At 45.2% G+C, this 25,331-nt stretch overlaps 1 protein-coding gene across 1 annotated transcript in view; it reads right to left on the bottom strand.

The window, feature by feature from the left end:
* Window positions 1-3,868: 3,868 nt before the first annotated feature.
* Window positions 3,869-25,331, bottom strand: part of EPHX2 (epoxide hydrolase 2) — a 574,957-nt gene continuing 553,494 nt past the window's right edge. The window contains exon 19 of the mRNA XM_085613110.1: window positions 3,869-4,312. Coding sequence (XP_085469236.1) covers window positions 4,240-4,312 — 73 coding nt within the window. The 3' untranslated portion in view covers window positions 3,869-4,239. The remainder of the gene's footprint in view (window positions 4,313-25,331) is intronic.

Below are 25,331 nucleotides of genomic sequence, written 5' to 3'. Positions count from 1 at the left end.
AACTTTTAGATTTGCGAGCACCGCTTCAGTTTTTAAGGGAATCACAAAGAAGATCCTAGAGGGAATAGCTTGAGCAGTTGCATTTCAGAACTATTATCTTGTTTTCTGGGAGAAGGTCTAAAAAGAGTTCTTCAGACATATAATAAGGATTTGACTCTGACGCTCAAACAAAGCTGGTTCAGGACTGTTGATTTAGAGTATTTTGAGCCTACAATCTCAAAAGATGGAATCAAAACAAATAGCATCTAATCCCAATTCTGGAAGTGCCTGAAAAAACATTAAAAGAACAACTGATGTCGCTTTTGCGACTAATGGAGTTCTATGTGACATTTGTGGAGGACTACTCTATGAAATTCGAACTCCTTAGACCTGTGTGGGAGAAAACCAAGGGAGACTAGACATTGTACTCTGAAATGACCCTTAGTAATTGGGGAACAATGTATCTGGGCATAATTTTGCGATAATGTGATAATCGAGGTGAGTGGATAGTGGCTTAGGCATCCTCAAAGAGGATCAGTTCTGTAATAGAAAGTAAACACTGGCAGTAGAACATTTGCTCGTCTTGTTCTGGGTTACCAAATTTGTCCTGAGGATGGACCTCAAACCACTTGTGAAAAGGATTTCTCAGGGAGGGGAAAAGGGCAACGACAGTACAGATTGCCAAGTTGGAAGTCATGGTCCTGAGTTATTGAGCATGCGGGAGGACATAGACTCAGCATGCATACTGCATGCTCCTCTTCCTATATCATGCAGGGATTCTGGCAAGAAATTTCACAAATGTGAGGCTGTTTTTTGTATCGGTTATTTTGTCCTAGCGAACGAGTCTCTTCCTGGGAGAGTTTGAACAGAGGGGAAATTAGTGCGTCCTTCAAAGGATGATCCAGTCTTGAAAGAGATTGAGTAAGGGTGGCCAGGAAAACGGAAGTAGCCTGGTGAGATCAAGGCTTTCAGTAAGATCCATGGGGAGATAGCTTGTGATGGAGGACTCATTGTTCAAGAAACACTTGGTGTGAGAGACTATAATTATCCAATGGCATTAAAGTCATATGAATCCCAGAATATTTTTGGTAACCAAGTGTAGTTGCTACAGTGGACAAAGTAGTAAGACTTTGAGGGTATTACACCAGGAGTGGTAAACTGATCAAGTCCCTGTTTCTCTTCATGAAGGGCTGTGGGGGAAACCTGGTATTGGTATTTTAGGATTTTTTTGTGAACCAAATGACAGACAGAGATATTTGCCTTGGTACTGATGGATTACTAGTCCAAGGAATGTATGACGTTACATTGCATACATTCACTACGCATGGCTTCACAACACGGTCGTTACAACGACCGCGTTGTTACCACGCGTGACATTACATCGCAAGTTGTTTCAATGACTTGCTGTAGGGGATGCGCTGGACTTAGGAACAGTATTAATTACTATTCCTACTCCAGTTTGCGCAACAGCAGGAAAGGTGTTGGATTTAAAATCCAACACATTCCCTGGTGTTGCACGCCCCCTACAGCAAGTCGTTGATATGACTTGCGATGTAATGGCATGCGTGGTAACAACGTGGTCGTTGTAACAACTGCATTGTAAAGTTACTGCGTTGTGTTTACAGCGTTGTAAACGCCGTTTCCCATTCCAAGTGGCCAAAGGTGAACTTAATAGATGGAGTGCCAATGGATGCTGTCACTAACTTTCGGGAAGATGTGTTTTGTGGAGAGGGGCTGTTCAAGTAAATTGTGTCAGACTACAGCCTCCAGTTTACAAGTGCCAGGCTTGAAATGTTCTTGCAAAGGGGCGATGTGTTCCCATATGTATTGCAGGGTACCATTACAAGGCGAATTGACAAGTGGAACACTTCGATCTTGTCCCTAATGAATCTGTGCAGTTGAATGAATGAGGGTACTGATGGAAAGAAAGCCTTTTGGCGATGCTGCTTTAGCATAGAACCATGCCACATTTTGTCACTGGTAACTGTCTTTTTGAATTGCTGCTGGACATATTCCCGGGGACACACTGGGCACCCTGGTTGCTAAAAGGTAAACTACGGGTGTTGCGAGAGCCAAGAGTTTGAAGGAAGTGTGGCGGGGGTGGACAAGTAGAAACGGAAGATAGAGTTGGATATTGCACGGTTCAGAGGTACAAAGCTCCAGATATGGTCTGTGTTGGACAGTTTGTGCGGTTGAAGCTACACATGTGACGCAGAAGTGGTGGTCCAAAGCAGTCAAACATCATCAGGGTAAGTGTTAAGCTGAATGGAGCTGTGAGAGTGGCTGGTCAGTCTGTGTAGACTCTTAACAGAATGTCAGTTTGTGGCGTCCTGCAGAAGGGTAGCTTTCTGGAGTCACCAAGAGAGACGATGGCATTGTAGAATGTGTTCCGTGATTTGGAAATGAATGGGCCTGAGAGCTCTGGAGTTAATGTAGGAGAACGTGAGCATGTAATGTCTGGTGGACAACCAATCTCCAGTGAGCAACTTGTTCACTCCCATTCTGGTGATGGGGTAGCGAGGCAAAGTTCAAGATGTATAAAGTTATACACTAAATTTGGGGAGCATGTTTTGTCATGAGATACCTAGATGCACTTGTAGCTTTGCACCCCTTGCTTTTTTACTTTTCCTTATTTTGTTTGTTGTTTCTCATTAGTGTTTTTGTACATGAGGAAGGGGTGTGGTGTGGTGGAATGCGGACCATGTGTGGTGGAATGCTGTGGATCCTATGTTATGGGATTGTTATTTGAATGTGGGAGGCAGATGGGAGAACCGTGCCCTTGGATAGAAGTGTGGACACTGCTCTTTTGCACCTGTAGCCCCTAAACGTGTTTGGTTGTACTTACCTTAAATAAACACCACCGCTTGTCAACCAGAGTCCGGAGTTTCTTCTTTCATCACAGATTAATATGTCCCAGATAATTAGATTATAAGGATATCATAAGATTATTTAAAACACTGGAATGTAGGAGCACTATTGAAGACAATGAAGTAGGTCCGGGCTTATAAAGGTTGGCATTAGCCCGGAGATTCAACATTCCAATGTTTGTCTTCATGTTTCTCCCTTTTTAATTTAGAATACTCTACCCTCAGAGAGTGTAATGTCCTAATAGCCTTATAGCTCTTCTACTTCAGGCTATACCGGTTGTAAAGTGTCTTCACATACGCCCTTGCCGCTATAACTCGGGTTCAGGGCCTTTAACAATCACTGTAGCCCTCGGCAGCGGGCTATAAGGCTATATTAGAACATTGGAATGTTGGGAGCTCCACTGAAGACAAAGTGGGTCAGGGCTAATTATGGCTGGTGTAAGCCTTCTGCTCTAACATTCCAATATTTGTTTTTCTATTTCTCCCTTTTTTAATTTATAACAATATACCCTCAGTGAGTGGAATGTTCCTATAGCCTTATAGCGCATCTGCCTCAGGCCAGAGCCTTTAACAACTGGTATAGCCTTTGGCAGTGGGCTTTTAACCTATATTAGAGTACAATGCCTGCATAAAGTACTCCATCTGTTGCCTTATTGTTTGCATCATTTATAATTCCTGAACGGGGTGGATGGTGTACCTCATTTTCTCTCAAACAGTTAAATAATGTTTTTATCTAACAGGCAAAAGACTTCAAATCGAACTGTAATAATTACCCCATACTTCAGACCCTCGCTTACCGGTTTAAAAGAATTCACCTAAATCACTAGGCGAACCGATTTTGAGTATTCTAAAACGTAAAACATATGATAAAAACTCACAGAGCAACGAAAAGAAATTTAGCAAAATAACAAAGAACAAAACATGAAGATTGTTGGCTTTCAGGAAAAAAAAATACACACAAGGGGAATGCTTTTTGACATTTTCAATCACAGAAAATTGATGGATATAAGCTCACACACTAAGCAATTATAATAACTTTATTAAAGCAGATGTTCAATAGCATTCATTTGTTGCATACCCAGTGTGCATGTTTAAGAAATGTAAAATGAGGGTCATTAGGCGTACACTTGCTACATCTGCTCCAATAGGACGGGTACACCAGATCATGATTAGAAAAATTGGGCATAATATACCTGCGCTGTAATATAAAACCAGGAAGAAAGTGCATGCTCAATAGCAGGTCAAAATCAGACAAAACCAGATTACAGCATATGTGGATGGAACGAGAACCACAAAGAAGAAACGGTCCCACGTGTGGAAAATCTCTCGATGATGTACAGGGCAATCACTGAAGACACGTCTCCCAGATATCTGCGGACCGAGCTGGACCTCTTCACAGCTTAGAACTCACGGCAGGATTCACTTTCTCCAGCCAGCCGAGGAGTATTTCGTTAACTGCAGCCGGTCTGAAAGAGAAACCAAGTTTAGATGAAATACTGTTTCCCATTCTACTGGGAGCTCCCAAGAGGAAAGGCGCTCCAAGCTGCCTCCAAGTGCATGTCTGAAAATGGGGTAACCAGTGTGACGTCACATCAGTTAGTAACCTATCACTAACCAAAAATAATTTTATAAGACATTTGCTGGATTTACCCCAAAGCACTCCTTTGGTTCCTCTAAGACTAGACCTAAACATTTGCCCAATTTCAGAAGTGATTGCCCTCCGGCCCTTACTGTACTGGAAGCGCCTGTGGAGCACACCTGAGTTGGTGCACTACAAGGAGGAGCTTAAGGTAGTGTTAGCTTCATTGGGTTCTGGCAAGATTCCTTGGTTGGCTTTTGTAAAACAGTCACTGACATCGACAGGGTTTGAGGAACTCTGGTTTAATCCCGAGGTTGCCTGCCCCGCCACATCTAAATCAACTATGATAAGCACTGTTAAAGAAATCAACTTAATGAACCTTTTTAGCTCTACAAAAGGTTCTAGCTTGACCGATATTTTCTTGGACACCAAGTACTTTTATAGTCTTGAGCCTGCAATTGAGACAATCCAACCTACATTAGCGAAGAAGCTGTACTTGCAATTTAGATATGGCACTTTGCCCCTTTTTCAAAAAATTGATAGGTGGAAAGGGGACTCAATGAGTCCCTGCCCAGGTTGCTCGCAAGAGGATGAAACCCCTGTGCATGTCATCCTCTTTTGTCCAGCCTACTCCTCTATTAGAAAGAAATGGATAATTCAGCTATGCTAGAACTTGGGCATAAGGCAATATTTGTTTTTTTTTAGGATTCTCAAAACGGACACAGATGCAGTGATCGTCTCTGCAGTAGCCAAATATTTATATTCCATGTGGATAACCCGAAGGAATTTGATAATCAATGCTGTAGCAGTCTAACACTAAGTCCATGACTACCAAAAAAAAAAAAAAAAACATTTTATCCCATTTGAATGATCTGTCTTTTATCAATTTTAGAACTTTTAAGAACTATTTAAATTTTTTTAACAAAAAAAAAAATATATATATATAATGTCTAACAATCGACTAAAAATTCCTGAGATTAATATATTGGAATGTATTGCTTGACCTGTTGTATTGTTGTGTTCTTTTTTCTTCTTTTTTTCTGTATGTGCTTTTATGGTAAATCTAACCGCAATAAAGCTGATTTGAATAAAAGATAATAAAATGAGCTGAGTTATGGTTCTGTGGTATGGTTAGGGAGGGTGGCGGCAAAATGTAATCTAACTAAGTATAGCAAACCCTTGTCTCAGAGGTTTCACATACCACACTGTGTTATCTTCGAAAATAAATTGGAGGAATCTGCAATGTGGGCAAAACATGTCTCTTGTGGCTACCGTTTGTTGGATAACTAACATATACAAACAAATAGACCTGAATTCCCAGACGCGGTAGGTGGTCCAGGGAATGAGAGGAAGCGGGCTGTCAGCGTTTGCATCCTCTCATCCTAGGCACTGCACCTCTCATCCTAGGCACTACACCTCTCATCCTAGGCACTACAAACATACAGGGCAAACGTGACCTACCTTAGAGCTCGCTCAAAGGGAACTGCCCATTGTCCGGGAGCTCTACATTCACCGTGTTGTGTCTCATAATATGTGAAGGGCCAATCGGATTCACAAAAAATTGTTAGGCATGGCCTCACACACCTCCCAGGATGTTATCTTAGTGGGGAAGGCGTCTGGCTGAGTGAATGCACACATGGATGGCTGAATGAGGGAGGCATAGGTGAGTGTGCAGCATGAAAGGACAATAGACTTCTGCTCCAACATGGCTCACTCACTCAGTGTCTTAACCCTTCCTCCATCCATGGACTCACTCACTCATCCAAACACAAGAAGCTTGAGCAGGGGTACTTTGAGGCAGACAAGCACATCGCAGCTGTCTGAGCAAAAATGTTACAAGGGGTACAGTGGGACAGATAAACTACAGGACATGTGTCCAAGCAAAATAAAAGGGGGTAACTGTGGTGCTGAGTAGGACAAATGAAGAGATGGGTATCTAAGCCAATTAAAAGTGGGACAGGAAGCGATGAGAGGCAGACAAACCGCAAGGGGTGCCAGGGCATGGCAAAAAGGTGGAACAAACAAAGAGGTACACACAAAAAAACGAAATAAGTGGTGTGAGGAGCACACTGGTAGAGGGGAGCAGATAAAGCACATGACTGGTGTCAGAGAAAAGCATTTGGGTCGACTGAGGCTAATAAAAAAGCTGTTATTTGAAGAGCAAAAATGAGAGTAAAACTGTGGCAGCTGATATGGCATAACATTAATTAACGAGTGAGTGAGAAAGTGAATTTATAAGCATACTATGGTAGTTTCACACATGCCTTTACAAGCAGGCAACATGGCGCTACAACTAACAAAGAGGATTGCGCGCAACCAACCAGCTGTGAGAATTAAAACTAGTGACTTTCCATCAGTCGAGGGGAAAGAGGGAGTTGGTCCCAAAGCTAAGACCGGAAAGGCTCTTCCACTTGTTAACTCGAGGAACATTCCAAAGCTTCTGTGACCCTGATCAAAGGTGGCCCCAAAGGACGTGGGGATGGAGTCTAGCTAATAAATACATTGGGTAGAAGTACCAGAAAGTTTGAAGCACCCAACACAGTGCCCTGAGATTTGTCTGTATGGCAACAAGGAGCCAGGGAGGTTCACACCAGGCTTCAAAACATGGATTTATGCAGACCAGAAAAAGTTTAATAGCCATATTCAGAATCAAGAGAAATGTATGTATCAACCTTGTCCAAAGCCTATGGGGCATATGTTGGCTTACTCCAGTACTAAAATAAATACTCACTGGTGCAACTGAGGTCATGAAACGTTGCAGCAGGAGAAGGGAATCTTCTTCTGAATCCTCACCTGATAAAAAACAGTGCAAGGCACTGGTTCAATCAGATTCGAAGCTGCACCTAAATAAAAGCCCAGATGTTTCCATTTAATTTTAGGCAATGACAAGGAGGAGGATTCTGGGCTGGTTGAAAGGCTGCTCCCCACAAACAGGAGCTCTGTGTTTTTCTTTTTTTTAGCAATGACCTTCGGCAAGTTCCTACTCATCCATGCCTGATGGCCACAAGGAGAGGCTAAAAGATACACTCACATCATTGGCAAATGTTTCCCATACTTCATGGAACAGGTATAAGTTTGTGTCTACACTACCACAATGACGACCAGCGTACCCATCGCTCAGCACCTCTAGGCACTGCCTGTACTGGGGAACTGTCATGAGATCCCGGGGCCTAAGGGGATGAAGGCGGACTATACGCCTTGCAGACTGAATTTGTGATGCATAATGAAAGGCATTGGTGACTAGTATAAACTTCAGGCGGCAGACTAATTAAGAAAAACATTCATTCCATGGCTAACTAGTAAAAAAAACAGCACTTAGCTGGACTCTTGGTGAACACCACCCATACCAAAATGTGTGTGAAAAGCAAGTGGGGTTGCAAAAGTTAATGGCAGCCTTCCATAATGGATTGTAAGTATATTGCAGTGTGTCAATGAAGCTAATGGGATGAAACTGGAAGTCCTGTGGTTGAGGCATTGGTGTTGACACAAACCGAAGTCTAAGAGGAAGCTGGCTACTGCAATCTGGGTTTGTTGAGCAGCAGCCAAAGGGAAGCGAGAGGGGGCTGTCTGACTGTCTCCACAAATTGTGCAAGAACAGGCCGGCGGGGAAAAGCATGGTGGACATTGGAAAAAAGAAAGGTCAAAGCCGAAGTGGGTGGGGCTGCATAGTACATTGATGACTGAGGAATTGTGAACAGCTGCGTTCAGAGTTGCAGTCAGTGCTCAGTCTTCTGCCCACAGGTTCCTAAGCACATTGTCTTCCTGCCATAGACTCACCTGCGCATTCCTAAGCACATTGTCTTCCTGCCATAGACTCACCTGCGCACTCCTAAGCACACTGTCTTCCTGCCATAGACTCACCTGCGCATTCCTAAGCACATTGTCTTCCTGCCATAGACTCACCTGCGCATTCCTATGCACATTGTCTTCCTGCCATAGACTCACCTGCACACTCCTAAGCACACTGTCTTCCTGCCATAGACTCACCTGCACATTCCTAAGCACATTGTCTTCCTGCCATAGACTCACCTGCGCATTCCTATGCACATTGTCTTCCTGCCATAGACTCACCTGCGCATTCCTATGCACATTGTCTTCCTGCCATAGACTCACCTGCGCATTCCTAAGCACATTGTCTTCCTGCCATAGACTCACCTGCGCATTCCTAAGCACACTGTCTTCCTGCCATAGACTCACCTGCACACTCCTAAGTACACTGTCTTCCTGCCATAGACTCACCTGCACATTCCTAAGCACATTGTCTTCCTGCCATAGACTCACCTGCACATTCCTAAGCACATTGTCTTCCTGCCATAGACTCACCTGCGCATTCCTAAGCACATTGTCTTCCTGCCATAGACTCACCTGCGCATTCCTAAGCACATTGTCTTCCTGCCATAGACTCACCTGCGCATTCCTAAGCACATTGTCTTCCTGCCATAGACTCACCTGCGCATTCCTAAGCACTCTGTCTTCCTGCCATAGACTCACCTGCACGTTCCTAAGCACATTGTCTTCCGGCAATAGACTCACCTGCACACAACGGTGGGTGTTACAGCACCCTTGGGTTCAATGCTACTATCTCTAGAGCTGTGTCTCCAACACCGGACACACCTCAACACAGCATGGACATATAAGGAGAAGGAGCTCACTTCTACAGTCCACCGCAATCGTGATGGCTATTTTGGAGTAGACAGACCCTCAGTTTAGTAGGTTTTGCCTCATAAATTCATGAAATTGCCTCCTCTATGCACTTGCAGGAACCATCTATGTGCCCTCTTATGCCTGTGATAGCAGATTGTGGGTTATTCTCTCGGTGAGCCACCAGTCATTTAGAACCTAGCACATCAGGCTCAGCTCATGTCTTGGTACCTTCACACCTGTAACTCATTACTGAGCCCGCTCCATTACAAAAGCTTTTACCTCAAGTTGAAATGAATCTTTAGATTAACACTTGGGGCCAGATGTACGACCGTTTTTTGTGGTCGCAGAGGGGTTTCAGACCCCTTTGCGACCGCAAAAAACGAGTTGGCCACGTACTATTCCCATTTTGTGAGTCGTAAATTATTTGCGACTCACAAAATAGGAATAGCGAGTTGTTATTAGGAAGGGGCGTTCCGAGGGCGTCCCTTCCTAATAGCGAGTCCTCCAGGTATGTATGACTCTTTTGCGACCAGAATTGCAGTTGCAAAACAGTCACAGTTTACCACCCTTCTCAGAAGGGTGGTAAAGCACTCGCAAACGGGAATGCAGGGGAAAATATTTTTTAAGGGTAGTCAGTGGTCACAGGGACCACTACCTGCCCTTAAAAAATGAAACGAAAACGTTTCAGTTTTTCATATTTAAATGCATCCCGTTTTCCTTTAAGGAAAACGGGTTGCATTAAAAAAAAAGACTGCTTTATTGAAAAGCAGTCACAGACATGGTGGTCTGCTGACCCCAGCAGGCCGCCATTCCTGTGAGGCTGGCAATTCCCAATGGGTTCGCAAATTGTGAGTGGCTCATGAATATTGATGAGCCTCGCATTTTGTGACCCCATTGGGAATCGCTAACAGTGTCTGACACTGTTGTACATTGGATTTAGCACCTCGCAATTTGCGACTCACAATTTGTCGCAAATTGCGAGGCGCTAAATCCAAAGGTCGTACATCTGGCCCTTGGTCTACTATAACAAAATCCATTCCTAGAGCTGTCAACATGGGTTTTAAGCAGTCAACCACTTTCCTTCTCTCAAACATTTATTAGCCTCAATATATTTATTAATTCATTTTGGAAGTATACACAATACTCAGGAAAAGTACTGAAAACATGGGCCACGCTTAGAGAGTATACTTTACTTTTGTGTACCAGACAGCATGCATTTAATAACTGCATTTCTTAGTGCATGGATATGAGGAGGGAGGCTGGGCAGGGTTGTCACCAGTGGCCCCCGTATCACTAACTCGGAGTCTACAGAGGGTGGAGGGCCACTATCAGAGCTCCGATTACCCAAATTGTCAGATACTCAATTCATGCCCTGAACAGCATCGGAGACCCACAAAAGTCCCTGAATCTTGCCTTGCCTCGAAGTAAAGATCGCAATTGGTATTCTACCTGCTGTCATCAACATTGAGAAAGGACTTCATTCTTGAAGCAGACGTGGGCCATCCTAAACTGTAGCTAAACATATAGGATGGAGCAATTTGGTGATTTTCTGTTTTTCAGTAGCTGCTTGAAGTGTCTCAACTGAAAGAAATTAACCTTTCCTGTAACAGTGAAACATCTTTTGATAATTGTGCTCTATCCCAAGATCGTAAAGGCAAAAAACCAATAAGGACTTCCATGAATACCCCATCAACAGTTGAAGGCGGAACCGCAGAAAATAAACACATCTATGAAAAGCCGTGGCTGGATACTAAAATTTGATGGACATCCTGGCAAGCCAATGCCTAACGTGGGCCTAAACAAGCCAAGTGCTGAAGATGGCTGATACAAAACCCCTTTCTGTATGTTATATGTTTTGTGTTGTGTTGTGTAGAGAAAAGGTCTGTCCGACAGCTACAGCGGTTTGTTGTTAGACTTAAAACACTAACATTTGCCCCCTTATGTCTAAACGTCATACACACAGGGTGATGCATGAAGCACATTCTATCTCATAATTTGAATTACATAAAAAGTAAATGTAATAATATATACCTAATACACAGCGGCCTGTGTAAAAATAGCTTGAGGATGGTATGTTCGTTCCAGAACACAAACAAAAGAATGCCGTCGGAGCCTTTGCTCTCCTTACAGAAAAATAAAACAGCACAACTCCTTAAGAGCATAAAATGCCATTACTCTTTGGAAGCAAGAACCCATGATCCCTTGGAGATTATAGTTCCATTAACATGTTACAAATAAGCAGATAAAACAAGCATGCCTGAGCACAGGGGAAAACCATTCCAACACTTGAGAGAAATTGATATGCTGAACGTGACAAGACTTTAACTATGGAAATGAACACACCAAAGCAGTTATCACATGTTAAACATGCATCATGCTACACTGGCAGGATAGATGCCACACCCTTGTCAACGTCACATGGGAAATGCAACAGAATAAGATTCGGAATCATGTTTGAGCTTAGAGAGAGCAACAGGAGAGAGAAACAGACGATAAAAGCTTCCCATATCAATCAATGAGAAGCCAACCCACAGTAGGTATCTGTTTTGCTTTCTGAGATTTCTAAGTTTTGTTTATTCCATTACAAAATCATGACTAGCAGTCTTAGAATACAAAACAAACACCTAAAGCGAATTTGATGACACCAACCAAAACATGAAAACGCGCTGAGATCTTCAACCAAGGACAAAAGATTGGATCATCTCAGTCAAAAAAAACCCACCAACTACATGAAACACCACAAGTTCAGGATACCCACCACGGTCAACTTCTTGCTAGGTGGAACTCTTTTATATAGACCACCAGGACCCACCCACCCCCCACCAATTTTGCCAGTGACATCACAGACTTCGTTGCAGCCCTTGTCAAAGCCAGCACCTTCATCTTCTTTGGACACCTAGGGCCAGATGTACGACCTGCCACATAGCGCCTCGCAAATTACGTTGCATTTGCGACTCGCAATTTGCGAGGCGCTATTTGGCATGTAAAACAGTGTGTTTAATACGGTTTGCGATTCCCAATGGGGTCGCAAATTGCAAGTCTTATGAATATTAATGAGCCTCTCACAATGTGAGAGCTCATTGGGAATGACAGCCCCTCCCAGGGATGGTGGCCTGCTGGGTTCAGCAGACCACCATGTCTGGGACTGCTTATAAATAAAGCTGCTTTTTTTTTTTGTTTTTTGTTTTTTTAAATGCGCCCCATTTTCCTTAAGGGAATAATTAAAAAATGAAATGTTTTCTTTTCATTTTTTAAGGGCAGGCAGTGGTCCCTGGGACTGCCCTTAAAAATAATATTGCATGCATTTGCAAAGGGGAAGGGGTGCCAATTCCCATTAGTGAAAGCATTACCACCTACTTGAAGAAGGTGGTAATTTGCGAGTGTTTTGCGACCGCAAGCAGTCCGACCACAGCCCAGCTGATACACAGAGGAACTCTGGCTGATGACGGAAATGCAGAACAAGTCACGACACCACAAATACAGACATCTTCAAATCAGCCCTAAGAAGCTTCCTCCAGCAGATATTGAACACCAAGCGCACCGCTCTTGCGGATGGCATTGAAGCTAGCACTAACAGTAGCAAGGAAATCTTTGCCTCCTGCAACATCACTCCTACTTTGCAACAAGCTCTCGTAATTCCTCTGTAACAAAATCCCCACCATACACAACAATATCGACCCTCAACGAGACCCCTTCATGTACACAACTCAACTTGGCGTGACAGCCGATCAACAAACCTTGACCTCCTGTTGAAATCACTGCTACAAAGAAGACCATTCACTTAGAGGCTCCATCTGACCCTTGCCCCCACCGCACCTTCACCAAAGGACTCTTACCGAACAGCAAAGCACTAACACCCTTCCCCAATGCCTCCATTGAAATCAGCCACACTCCAGAATACCTGGAAACGTGCCAAATCATGCCCCAGCTCAAGAAACTATTCGCTATGTATCACTGTGAGGAATACATTACATGAAAGATGCAGTGCTGTGCAGTGTGCGCGCAATGAAATGCATGTACTGGATGTAGGTTTGCTTGCGGGAAGTACAACACCTGAAGAGTGAATTGTTGTGCATCGTACACATGGTGAAAGTGTTTGTGTGCTTGCAGTGTGTGTTTGTAAATAGCACACCCTAGCACATTACAGAGAGGCTACAGTACTAAACAGTGCATGCATATTGGAAGTGATTGAGCCATGTTTCTGGACCCCTGGGGTGGGAGACTTCGCTTCCTTAGCCAAGAAACCAAGCCTTTCCTGGATGGAGGTGGTCACACCTCCCCCCCAGGCTAGCAAGAGCCAGGGCTCGAAAAATCATAAAAATTGCACTAGACTTGCAGGTCCAGTAACGTGAAACATCCACTCGACCTAACCGAAATGCACTTGACCTCCGACTCTAAAGATGAGCCAATGTAACAAGTTAACAAGATTTAAAAGCATTTTTATTGCTCATTCACTTTGTGAGCAAAAAAGATGCCTTTAAATCTTGTTATCTTGTCACATTTGCTCTGCTTTCAGAGGCAGAGGACAAGTGTCAGTTTGTCTTCCTACTCGCCAGAAAGGACTTAAAAATAGCTCGTCCTTATTGAATCTGACTCGCAAATGCAAGCGGGCAAATCGATTTTTCGAGCCTTGAGAGCCATCTGTGGCAGGGGAGCTTCAAAGGCCTTGCTGCCTTTGTAACGTGACCCCTAGCCTCTCCTGCTATCAGGAGCAGGCCCCCTTCCTGTCTCCCCTCCTTTTCGGTGGGAAAACGGGTGGGAAATATTAGCACAGCCGAGAAGGGGTGCCCCCCTCTGCAAACCCCACCCCTCATTTGGGGGAGGCGAGGTGAAGTCCACACTTCAGTGCCCGCCATCTTAGCAGATGGCAGGCACTATCCAATCAGGATTAGGGATTGTGCCCACTCCCCCACGTGTGGTGAGCACACCAAGGGTGTAGTCACCCTAAGGTCAGTAGCCCATTGGCTACTGACTGCAAGGCCCCAAAAATGCCCCCTAAATACAGTGGGCCCGATTCACAGAATTAACCGGCCGGAATCCCCACCTCCGGGCCGGAAGCTCCGCCTCTGGGCCAGAAGCCCCGCCTCTGGGCCGGAAGCCCCGGCCCGGGCCGGAATTTCCGGCCCGAGTGTGGACGTAAAGTTAGTAGTCGTAAATCCATTCTGTGAATACCATAAGTAGTAAGTGCATTCTGTGAATACCAAAAGTAGTAAGTGCATTCTGTGAATACCACAAAGTAGTAAGTTTAGGATTTAGTCTTAAGTTAATTCTGTGAATCGGGCCCCCTATTTAGGGGGCAGACCTAAACCAAGAAGACAGATTTCCGCAACCTACAAAGGACGAAAGAAGACTCCCAGCAGAGGAGACTGCAGAGAACAACTGACTTGGCCCAAGCTGGCTCTGTATATATTATACCAAAATGAGTTACAGTCTGCACAGAGTCCATTTGAACCCCAAAGGTAAGCAGAGGTAGAAGTAGAGAGCACCTTACTCTCTATTTGTGGTAGTGTGGGCGAGCATAAGGCTTTATCAGAGGGCAGTGTTAAGCATTTGTTGTACACACGACATGATGTCACACACTCACAGGCTGAACTCAGACCAATTTGTTTGTATCAAAAATATTATTTGGTTATACTTATTTATAGAACCAAGCAAGCCTGGCACAGGGAAGTGTAAATGGTACTTTTCAAGGCAGGTTGAACAATGCAAGCAAGCTGAAAAAAATGACTCTGTTACAGGTTTGTAAATACTTTGAATACAGTGGACATTACTGTTAGATTACTTTTGATTGCTTTTCAATTACTTTATGGATTACTTTTTCTACTCATTGTGATATGCCTAGATATCACACTGGGACATTTCCTAGAGAAAAGGTAAGTAATGCAGTTTTTGAATATTTGCAGTTTTTCAAGTTCTCATAGAAAACCAACTCCACACAAAAGAAAATTCACAAGAAAGCAGTCAATGCAGTCCTATGGAAGGAAATGAGGTTATCGGTTTCAAGGTAAGTACTTGGGTTTGGGAGTTGGTTTTCTGGGGTTAGAACCAGGGTTCCCCCAGGGTTGAGGATGCACTATCAAAGAACCCTCAGTGTCACCAGGGCGGCCGGGTGCAGAGTGCTGAAGCCCGATGTTATCCAAGGAGGGATAGGGGGCCTTTTGTTGGTGGCTGCTCACGAGCAGCCCACAAGGTTGTGGGAACAAAGCTCCTGGTTTTAGGTTCAGGGCAAAGGAGGATCCGAGTTAGCACCCAAAGTATACCTGCAGGGGCGGCTGGGTGCAGGGTGCTGTTTTAGTGTTGGGTACCCTGTTGTTTTCGATGGGAGTTGCCGGTTCCTGCACCGCCTTTTCTCCAAAGAGACGGGAGCCATCAAAAAGCATGTCCAGGAGTTATACTGGACATCCCCCGATAAACCAGATGTTCTCAACCAGGTGTGGCGATGAACGGCCTCCGTCATGGAAATCCCTCTGCCCAGCGAGTCCGTTGTGTCCAAGCCACATCTGATGGTGAAGTTAGTTGTGTCTCTCCCGTCTGAGATAGCTTGGGAGAGTAGAGCCCAGTCCTCCTCTGAGACTCTGGGCAGCACCTGCGCAACCGTATCCCATATCGAATGGGAGTAACGGCCCTAAAGGCATGCGGTGTTCACCGACCACAATGCTAGACTGGCGGAAGACAAAATGATGAACGCGCCACCAGAAGTGGAAGCCTGGACCATCAAGCTTTGAGGGGTGGGGTGGGTGGTGACGAAAAGTGGGTCGCCCGGAGAGGGGCGATGGCAGTGGGTGATCGTCCTATTCACATGGGCCCCTGTGCAGGGTTTGGACCAGGTTCCCAGAAGGACTTTTGTTAAGTCCTCATTGAAAGGCAGTAGGGGTTCTGAGCTGGAAACTCCAGGCTGCAGGACCTCTGTCAAAAAGTTAGTCTTGACCACCAGTGTAGGGAGCTGCAGGTCCAGGACCCCCGTAGCCCTACGCACCACCATGGCAAATGATGCTCCCTCCTCTAGGGTAGGAGGGGAAAGCATGCCAGAGTCTGGGGAGGTGTCAAAGCCACTGGCATCAGCCAGTTCCTCGTACCAGTCCACATATTGTTGGTGCAGGATTTCTAAGTAATCCTGCTCCCCCTCCCAATCCTCATCCTCCATCCATAACCCTTCAGAATAGGGCAGGGTGAACAGCATGGAGCCGCACGACCGGCTCCATGTCTTTGGGAATGAGGATCGAGGCGGCATCGCCAGCGACGCCGAGGACCTCGGCGCCAGACGCGATGTCGCAACGCCGGGAAAGGTCGCTGTGGAGGTGCGACCGGCATTGGTCTGGACCCGAGTGCAATCGGAGGCCGTGGCACCCGCGCCGGAGCCACAGGCATGGGAACCACGGGGGCCCCTCCATCTTCTGAGCCTGCAGAGCCCAACGGAGCGCCGGCAGGGTCAGGCTGTCCAAATATGGTGCACATGGCGTCATAGGACTCCTTCAGCTGGTTGGGGGTCTCGGACCCGGAAAGGGAGGTAAACGCAGAGCCAACCCAGGCACCCGCTCCACTGAGCGGGGCCTTAAATGCCGAGGTTTCCCCGCCGCGTCGCAAGACGGTTGGGGCGAAGTCAAAGCACGCTTCGACTTCTTGTGCTTTTTATGGTGCCTCTTACCTGACTTCGACAAAGAGGACTCCGATTCACGGGAGCGGTGCTCAGACTTTCCTCTCAACCGAGACCTGGACCAGGATCGAGACCGACAAGGCGACCTCCGCGGTGGTGGATGCCGGGCCGCGAGAAGTTTTAGGGACCGCTCCCTCAAAGATTTCGAGTCGTGGTCGCGCTCCAGACACCAGAGACACACTAAATGGGGATCTGTGACCGACATGGCGTGGTGACAGGCGCCACACGGCTTGAACCCTGGAGTCTTCTTACTCGACATGTTCTAAAACACCCCAACGGAGTACACAAAAAGTCCCCAAAAACTTCTGTCACAAAATGACAGGGGGTAAGCTCTCTTCAACGAATCGGTGCTGGCTGGCACGGAATGAAAAGAACTGACGTCAGCGCACCGGAATGGATGGTTATATTGGCGACGCGGACGTCACAACGACAAACACGATGCCGATGACATCACATGGAGTCGACCGACGCCACCTACCGGCGTGCAGGGGTACTGCTAAGAAAAGTCTTCCGAAAACAGCATGACGCATGGAAGTTCAAAGGTAAGGAATCTGCAGATAGATGTCTCCATCAGATATATTTTTTACTGTATCATTTGCTATGACACTTTGTAAATCTCTCAGTCAGCTAGCCATTTAGATGTAGATCACGCTATAGAACATTGAGATGCAAGAGGAGATAGTGGGACAGTTACAGACAGTTTGCTTGTCGCCCAACTTTGAACAATAGCATTCAAAACTCAGGTTTTAATGATTTTATTTTTTTAGACCTTTCAGCATATCTGAGCTGTTAGGGGCTAGAGGTGCAAGTGTATTGCAGTGGGCAAATGTGAGGATAAAGAGTAGCAAGCTCAAGAGCTCTACAAGAGATCAGAGGGAAGCAAATCAGGTTGTGGTTTTCTGCTTAATTTTAGAAAAAAGCGAGTGCAGGGGCTGAGAGTTGTTCTCAGAGCCTGCTGCCAACACTGCTGAACGCCAGCACTGCTGAGTACCAATCCTGCATAATATTGGTTCCACCCCACACCTCTTTCTTCCACCAACCTTCACTATCTCTTTATATCACCCTTGTAGGCTCATATTCACACCTGTTTTCTACCTTTGTCACTGTTTTCTGATCCTTCTCCAACTCCTTTATTCTAGCTTTTTTGCCTTTCTCTGTGGCACCGCTTTGCCTTTCCAAATCTTTTTCACAGTTGAGCAATTCTCATGGATGGATTGCAGTTTGTTCTTCAAGTGCCATGATGGGAGTCTTTTAACAGCTTATTAAATGTTGGCAGTGCTTGGGAAGTGTTTGGAGATATTACGTGTCCCCAGTGAGAAGCAGGGAATGCCCTATTTAAGCACAACACAAGCGAATAGGCTGAGTTCGGGCAAGGCGAAGGAAATAAGCAGATCTCTCACATCTCACAGAGGTTGCTTGTGCCCTTACTTTGCAGTATCTGTTAGCGGGAATGCCATGGCCTGTACATCACTTCCAGTTTTCTTATATTAAATTTTTACAGTGGGTTGAAGAAGGGGAGGATAGAAGAAATGAGGCAGAACAGATAGATCTGTGGCCATTTATTGGACAAACTGGCATGCCACCAGGGCCGGACTGACTAACGGGCGTTTTGGAATTCTGCCGAGCAGGGGGCTGATTTCACTGCGGTGGGGGCTGATTTCGTTCATGGAGACCTGCGTGTACTTCGAAATAACTAAAGCAAAACGAATTTCGTTCAGTACACGCAGGTCCCCATCAACGAAATCAGCCCCCAGCTCAGCAGCATTCCAAAACGCCCGGTAGCCAGTCCGGCCCTGCATGCCACCATGGACAGCAGATGGGCTTTAGTGTGGAAGATACAGAAGTGAAGATGTGTGGGGATACAACTGATGCCAACCAATAGCAAATTGCAGAATGAGAGATGGATTGCTGACATGTTAGTAGTTCACTTAGAATAAGGAAACATGGTACATGCTCCAGATTTGCGTTTTCCAAGGGATCCAAAGAAAAACGTTAAAGAAATTAAGCTCTCTTGGCCACAGACACGGGTGGTGTGGGCAAAAGTGCTACCCCTTAAAAATGTAGAGGGAATTCCCTGGGGATGTTAATTATAATTTTTCTTACTTCAGAGAAGATGTACAACAAACTGTACATGCCAAGCGTTTGGTAGTTTGATGTGGAAATTGGAAAAATATTTTTTTTAAAGACCAAAAAAAGCATTGAGAGTATTCCTGAATTCTACTTAGTTTCTACATTTTGGTGGGGAAAGGCAAGGATACAGTCAACGAGTGATTGGAGGAATAGCTTTGTCATGGGAGCTGAGGTACACTGTTCTGCACTGTGATGTACTATTCTTTAAGGAGATGTGTCTTCAACTCTTTCCTAAATTGGAGAAAGGTTGTGGTGATCCAGCTGTATATGGATGTTACAATGCCTGGGGTGCACACAGGGATAAGGCATGTTGGCTTGTTTTGCCTTTTCTACAGGTCTTGGTTCCAGTTTAACACTGTCCTGGCTGAGGGTGTGTAGAGAGCCACCAAAGATGGCGAGCTTGTCAGCCAGGTAGGCAGGGTGCTGGTAGGGATGGTGTTGCAAATGATGCAACTAGATTTGAAGAAGGAGAGGGCAGGCAAGGGCAGTCAGGGTTCCATCAGGAGAAGGGCGATGATCATATAACTTCAGTCCCTTGATGAGATGTGAATAAGGCTTGCTGCGGCCTTAAATGGGGCCAGTATGGGGTCTGAGAGCAGCGTGCTGACATCATCCAGATACTAGAGTATGAGGATTTGAACAGCAGTTCTGAAGTCACTTTATGGAAGGAACCGCTTCAGTTTCCTTAAAGAGAGCCGCCACCAGGCTGTCTTTCTTTTGGTGGCAATGTGTTCCTTTAGGGTAAGCTTGGTGTCCAGGGTGAATCTAAGTTACTTGGCAGTGGGTATAAGTTGGGGTTTGAATCTGTACAGGTTAATGTTACTGACCAAGGTTTCGACTAGTTGTTACTAGTTATCCTTGGCAGATAGCAGTAATTCTGTTTGTTGGAGTTCAGCTTCAAGTAGATGTCGGACATCCAGGTCTGCATATGGGCGCAGGGAATTTTAGAGGTGAAGGATGTCCAGAGCAGAAGATACTTTCAAGTGGAGTTGCATATCGTCTCCATTTATTGGTGGACTCTGCTGCTATTATTAGTAAGTAGATTCTCAAGGGGCGGCTTGTGAAAGGGTTCTTTCAAGGCCTGCAGGTCCCCATTGAACGAACAAGTGTCAGTCAGATAGGCATCGCCAGTGAACCCCATACAAGACTGGAGACATCCATTACAACGCGGGCATTGCATCGAAATGCCTTTAGATCGCAGTCGTTACAACGACTTGCGCTGGATGGCGCTCTAACCTAAGGAATAGTATGATTTACTATTCCAACACCTTCCCTAATGTACGTAGACTGGAGTTGGAATAGTAAATAATACTATTCCTAAGTCCAGCACCCTCCAGCGCAAGTCGTTGTAACGACTTGCATTTTAAAAACCACAATGTGACATACCGCGTTGTATCGTCATATATTCATACAAGACTTCAGGGTGTGGATGAGCGTGAGATGGGAGACATAAAGGAGGACTTTTCAGTCCAGCCAACTGAAGGTCAGACCAGTAGTTCCACAAAGAGGATGTTGCCTGTGTTAAATAAGAAAATGACTAAAATAGAGGAAATAGTGGGTTGAGGAACTAGTAATGTAGGGTTTGGTTGGTCATCATGGAGTGCGGACTGTTAGACCCAGAAGTGAGTGGTTAATTACCAAAAGGAGGTGAAGGTGTCACAACTTACTTGGGTTGTTTATGCCCGTTTTGGATGTTGGTAGAGCTATGTTTCATTTAAACAATACATAGTGTCAGTCGATGATTGAGCCTTTCCATGCAGAGCGTCCTGTTCAAGTGCGTGTACCCAATCACTTAACACTGCGGTGATGTACTCAGATACTCTGGAGATTTCTAAGTCCTGGGCTACCGCAGACTGTTTTTTTTTTGGGCAAGACTACAATAAATGATGGAATTCATTGATTTTTTATTTTTTATTTTTTTTTATTTTTTATTTTTTATTCAATTCAGTGAGGCAAGAATGTTACACAGAATTCATAATATACAGAAAAACAGCCTTAAATTAATCACGTATACAAACATACAATCAGATACAACAAAAATAATCCTTGACTTTACACACAGACCCGAAGCTGATCATCAAAGATACATTTCTATAGCCAATTTGCGATCGGCTCCCATATTGCTACCCCGAGCTTCTTTCTTACCCTACCTTTTAATTTATACAGGGCCATTTCCAAGTTATACAATGAAATAAGCTTAGCCCTCCAATTATCAAATGAGGGGGGTTCTGAGTCTAACCACTGAGATGTTATACATAACCTCAACACCGACATACATATGAACTTAAATCCTCTGTATGAAACCGTTTTACTCCCCGCCTCCGTACCATGTTCTATTCCAAACAGAACCAAATGTGCAGTCAAAGTAATCGAGATACCCAAAGATCCTGAGATAAAACGTTCAATATCCAATAAAAGTTGGGAGAGCGATGGACAGGAAAAGAACATATGTATTGAGTCTGCAGCATGTAACCCACATCTAGCACAGCTCGTCCCCCTACCCACCTTCCACTTTGTAATCTTTGCCGGCGTATAATATAGATTAAACGCGGCCATATATGCTTGGCTTCTTAAACTGCCAGAAAGCAAAATAGCATTAGCAGTCCTCCAAGCCAGCTGAATATCAATATTGGTCAAGGTTAGTTTCCCCTCCCACATTACCTCAAATTTGTGGATATCATCAGGCTCCTTCAGCATAAATTCTTCATATAATTGTCCGATTTTAGATTTACACTTTATCAACTCCAAGATCCGAATCTGGGACACTTGACAATTCCCCCTCGCAATTTCAGCTTGAAGATAGCTTCTAAGTTGCAGATATTTAAAAAAAATCCGCCCTACCAACCCCAAATTTCTCTTGTAACGATAAGAAAGTAAGAATATTGCCAGTTTCAAAAAGATCCCCTATTACTCTTATACCTTGCTGTAACCACCTCCTCATAACTGAATCATGACATATAGTGGAAGACAACACATACGAGTCAAAAGGTGTACACCATAAAATAGTGGGCATATCTAATTGTTTCCTGACCCTCCTCCATACTGCATATGCTGCCTGTAAAATCTTAAACCTAGTCTTTTTATAGTAGCTAGGCTCTAGTACTTTAACCAACAATCCTCGAGCCGAGTCACCAAGACACCATTCATATATTGAAGGAGAAAAGGCAGCCTCCAATACCTCGGTATTTCCACATAACAAGACCCCCATATATTGAAACAATGAAACACAATAATAAGCATAAAAATTAGGAATAGCGAGACCTCCCCGCTCTACAGGCAAATATAACCATTTCATCGCCCTTCTAGAGCGCCTATACCCCCAAACAAACCGTGAGCACATACGCTCCATTCTCTTAAAAAAAATGTTAGGAAACATAATTGGAATCGCCCGAAACAAATATAAAAACTTCGGGAAGATTGACATTTTTAATACATTCCCCCTTCCATATATAGATAGATGGAGCCTATTTATGCGCTCCAAGGTATTAGTGACTGATGTGGTCAGTGGATCAACATTGATCCTTGGTATCTCTTGGATCTTAACAGAGATAAGCACCCCTAAATACATTGACTCCTTGGATATATCGATCCCTAATGGTAACCCAACCTCCGTATGTAACACCTGTGTCTTGTCCAGGTTCAATTTATAGCCTGATACCACACCGAAATCTCTAGTAACTACCACAATTCTTTCCATGGCTTTCCCCATATCCGCAGACAATACCGCCAAATCATCTGCATAGGCCAACACTTTCACTGAATACAAGTGTGCTTTAACCGGACAGATTTCAGAATCAGCCTCCAATCTGTTTATAAGAGGATCTATATATAGAGCAAACAGAAGTGGAGAACAGGGGCACCCCTGCCTCGTGCCCCTGCTAACCATAAACCTCTGAGACTCTTCTCCCTCTAATCGTACTATCGCATTCGGCATACAATACATAGACTGTATTGCTCTTATAAAGTTCTCGGGAAAGGACTTCCACCTCATCACTGCCCACAGAAACTCCCAGGAGACCCTGTCGAATGCCTTTTCGGCATCCAACAGGGCCGCCCCCACAGGAGCCCCCGTTGCCTGTGCCCAATCGAAAACCGAGATAAGCCGCCTAATGTGGTCCGTAGTACCTCTCCCAGCAATAAAACCATGTTGACGCAATGAGACTAAGGGGGTAATAACCGACCCCAGTCTCCTTGCTAGGTATTTAGAATATATTTTATTATCGGCATTTATGAGGGAAATTGGACGATATGAAGAGTGCTCCCAAGGATCCTTTCCCTTCTTCTTGAAAATTATTATTACTGTTTCTGACCATGAGGCTGGGGGGAACCCCCTAAATGCAGCCTCAACCAACAGAGTAAATAACCCAGCTAACCTCTTCCTGAACTTAGTATAAAACTCCAACGGGATTGAATCCGACCCCATCGCCTTCCCTGAGGCTAATGAAAGCATAGCGATCTCGATCTCCTCCCAGGATATCCCATCTACCAATTCCTCTTTATCCCCCTGTTCTAACTCAAGGGGGCTCATTTCCTCCAAATATTGCTGTATTCCTCTAACCGGTTCTGCTGTATATAAGTTCTCATAATACTTTTTAAACGAATCAAGAATTAGGGAGGGAGTCTCTAACACGTTCCCGTCTCTATCCTTAATCTTTAATATCCTGGAATAGACCTCCTTTTGTCTAAGCCTTTTGGCCAAGACACTCCCAACCTTTTCCCCATATTCGTAAAACTCCCTTCTGTGAACTTGGTATTTAGCAGCTGCCTCATCAGCATATCCTTGATATACAATTGAGCGAAACGCAGCTACTTCCGCTTGAGCCTCGGTTACTCTCCCAGCTAGTTTTATCTCAGCAACTAGTTTCTGCTCCAGCAGCGAAAGGAATTCATAACCAGATCGGCTGAAACATGTCGACCTAGACAGACCAAGACAGGGAATAGTCATACATAGATTTTTTGACTTATTTGGTTTTTAGACATGACACCTGGTCAATTCATATTAAACGGATTTTTTTGACCACGTAGTCATTTTTAGTACACTACCACATTATCGCACTGCACTCTTTTTGTATGCTTTTGAACTATTTGGATGCACACCAGTGGCATGAGATTTCTTCAGTTAGGGATCACTGTGACGGGCACCCAGTAGAGCCGGGTGGCTCACGAGTGTAGGGGCCCTGCCTCTGATCCCTTAGGGTCATACATGACGAAGCTCCGCCATTAAGGGTGGCCCGATAGACCCTTTAACCCTCCTGCCTGGTGATGCAATAATGCTTTAAGTTTTGATGTAAGGGATTGCACATACAGCATCATGCGGCGTTGTGTTTATGCTTTGACTTAGGACCTTCGCGTAGTGTTTGTAGTCTAACTCAAGGGGGCTCATTTCCTCCAAATATTGCTGTATTCCTCTAACCGGTTCTGCTGTATATAAGTTCTCATAATACTTTTTATTTATTTATTTTTTTTTTTTTTTGAAACCGTTTATTGCAGTTTATAGAAGTTACAGGTATGGGCCTACAACCACTCGGCCGGCCGCTAGAGCATCAAAAGCATATTACATACATACAGCAAAAAATTTTCTCAGCGGTGCACAGTAGGAAAACAGGAGTGATCAATGGTGCAGGTCTCCAAGCTCCATGCCCACAGTACGGTTCCATTTTCTTAATACAAAACAACATAAACAAACCACAACCGCAAGGCAACCCTCGATCCAAAGTGACAACATGTGCTCCATAAGTGGGGGATCCACACCAGCAGCAAAATTCTGAAGAGGGGGACGGGAGTAGATCAGGGACTGGGGGACCGCGCGCCCGCGGCCAAGGGAGGGGCGCCCTCTAGGGAGACGGAGCCGGCGAGGCCGCCGGTAGCAGCGGCGGCTCACAAATACCCCCGCGGTAGGCGTTCCAGGGGCCCCAGAGTTTCATCCACGCCCCAGGCTTACCCCTCGCCACATACACCACCTTTTCACGAAACATACACCAATCCATATGCTCTTTCCAGGCCGACACCGCAGGGGGCCTCTGGGATCCCCACAATTGGGCAATATCACGCTTGGCTATCATGTATCCCAGAGTCACCCACCGCGCCTGCGGGACCGAGTAGTCATTTGGTTCCCAGACATTCAGCAAGCATCTCCTCGCTTCAGGCAGCAGCGTGACACGCGTAACCATTCGTAGAACCTCATGCACACCACGCCAGAATCGCTCCACCTTCGGGCACTCCCACAGTATATGCATGAAAGTCGCCAACGCACCACAGCCACGCTTACACATTCCATCACCGGCAAAACCCATACGTAAAAGCCTTGGCCCCGTCACGTAGACCCGGTGAAGGATCTTGAGCTGGACGAAACGAAGGCGAGCCGGGATGGCCACCTCTTTCGGAGAGGCCACCGCGGAAATCCAATCCTCGTCGTCCAGCTCCAGCCCGTCGGCAACCCAAGCCTCGCGGAGACTAGTCAGCAGACACGATCTATCGT

This window comes from Triturus cristatus, chromosome 6, assembly GCF_964204655.1.
Source record: "Triturus cristatus chromosome 6, aTriCri1.1, whole genome shotgun sequence".
NCBI lineage: Eukaryota > Metazoa > Chordata > Amphibia > Caudata > Salamandridae > Triturus > Triturus cristatus.
This window is presented reverse-complemented; position numbering and strand designations above follow the sequence as displayed.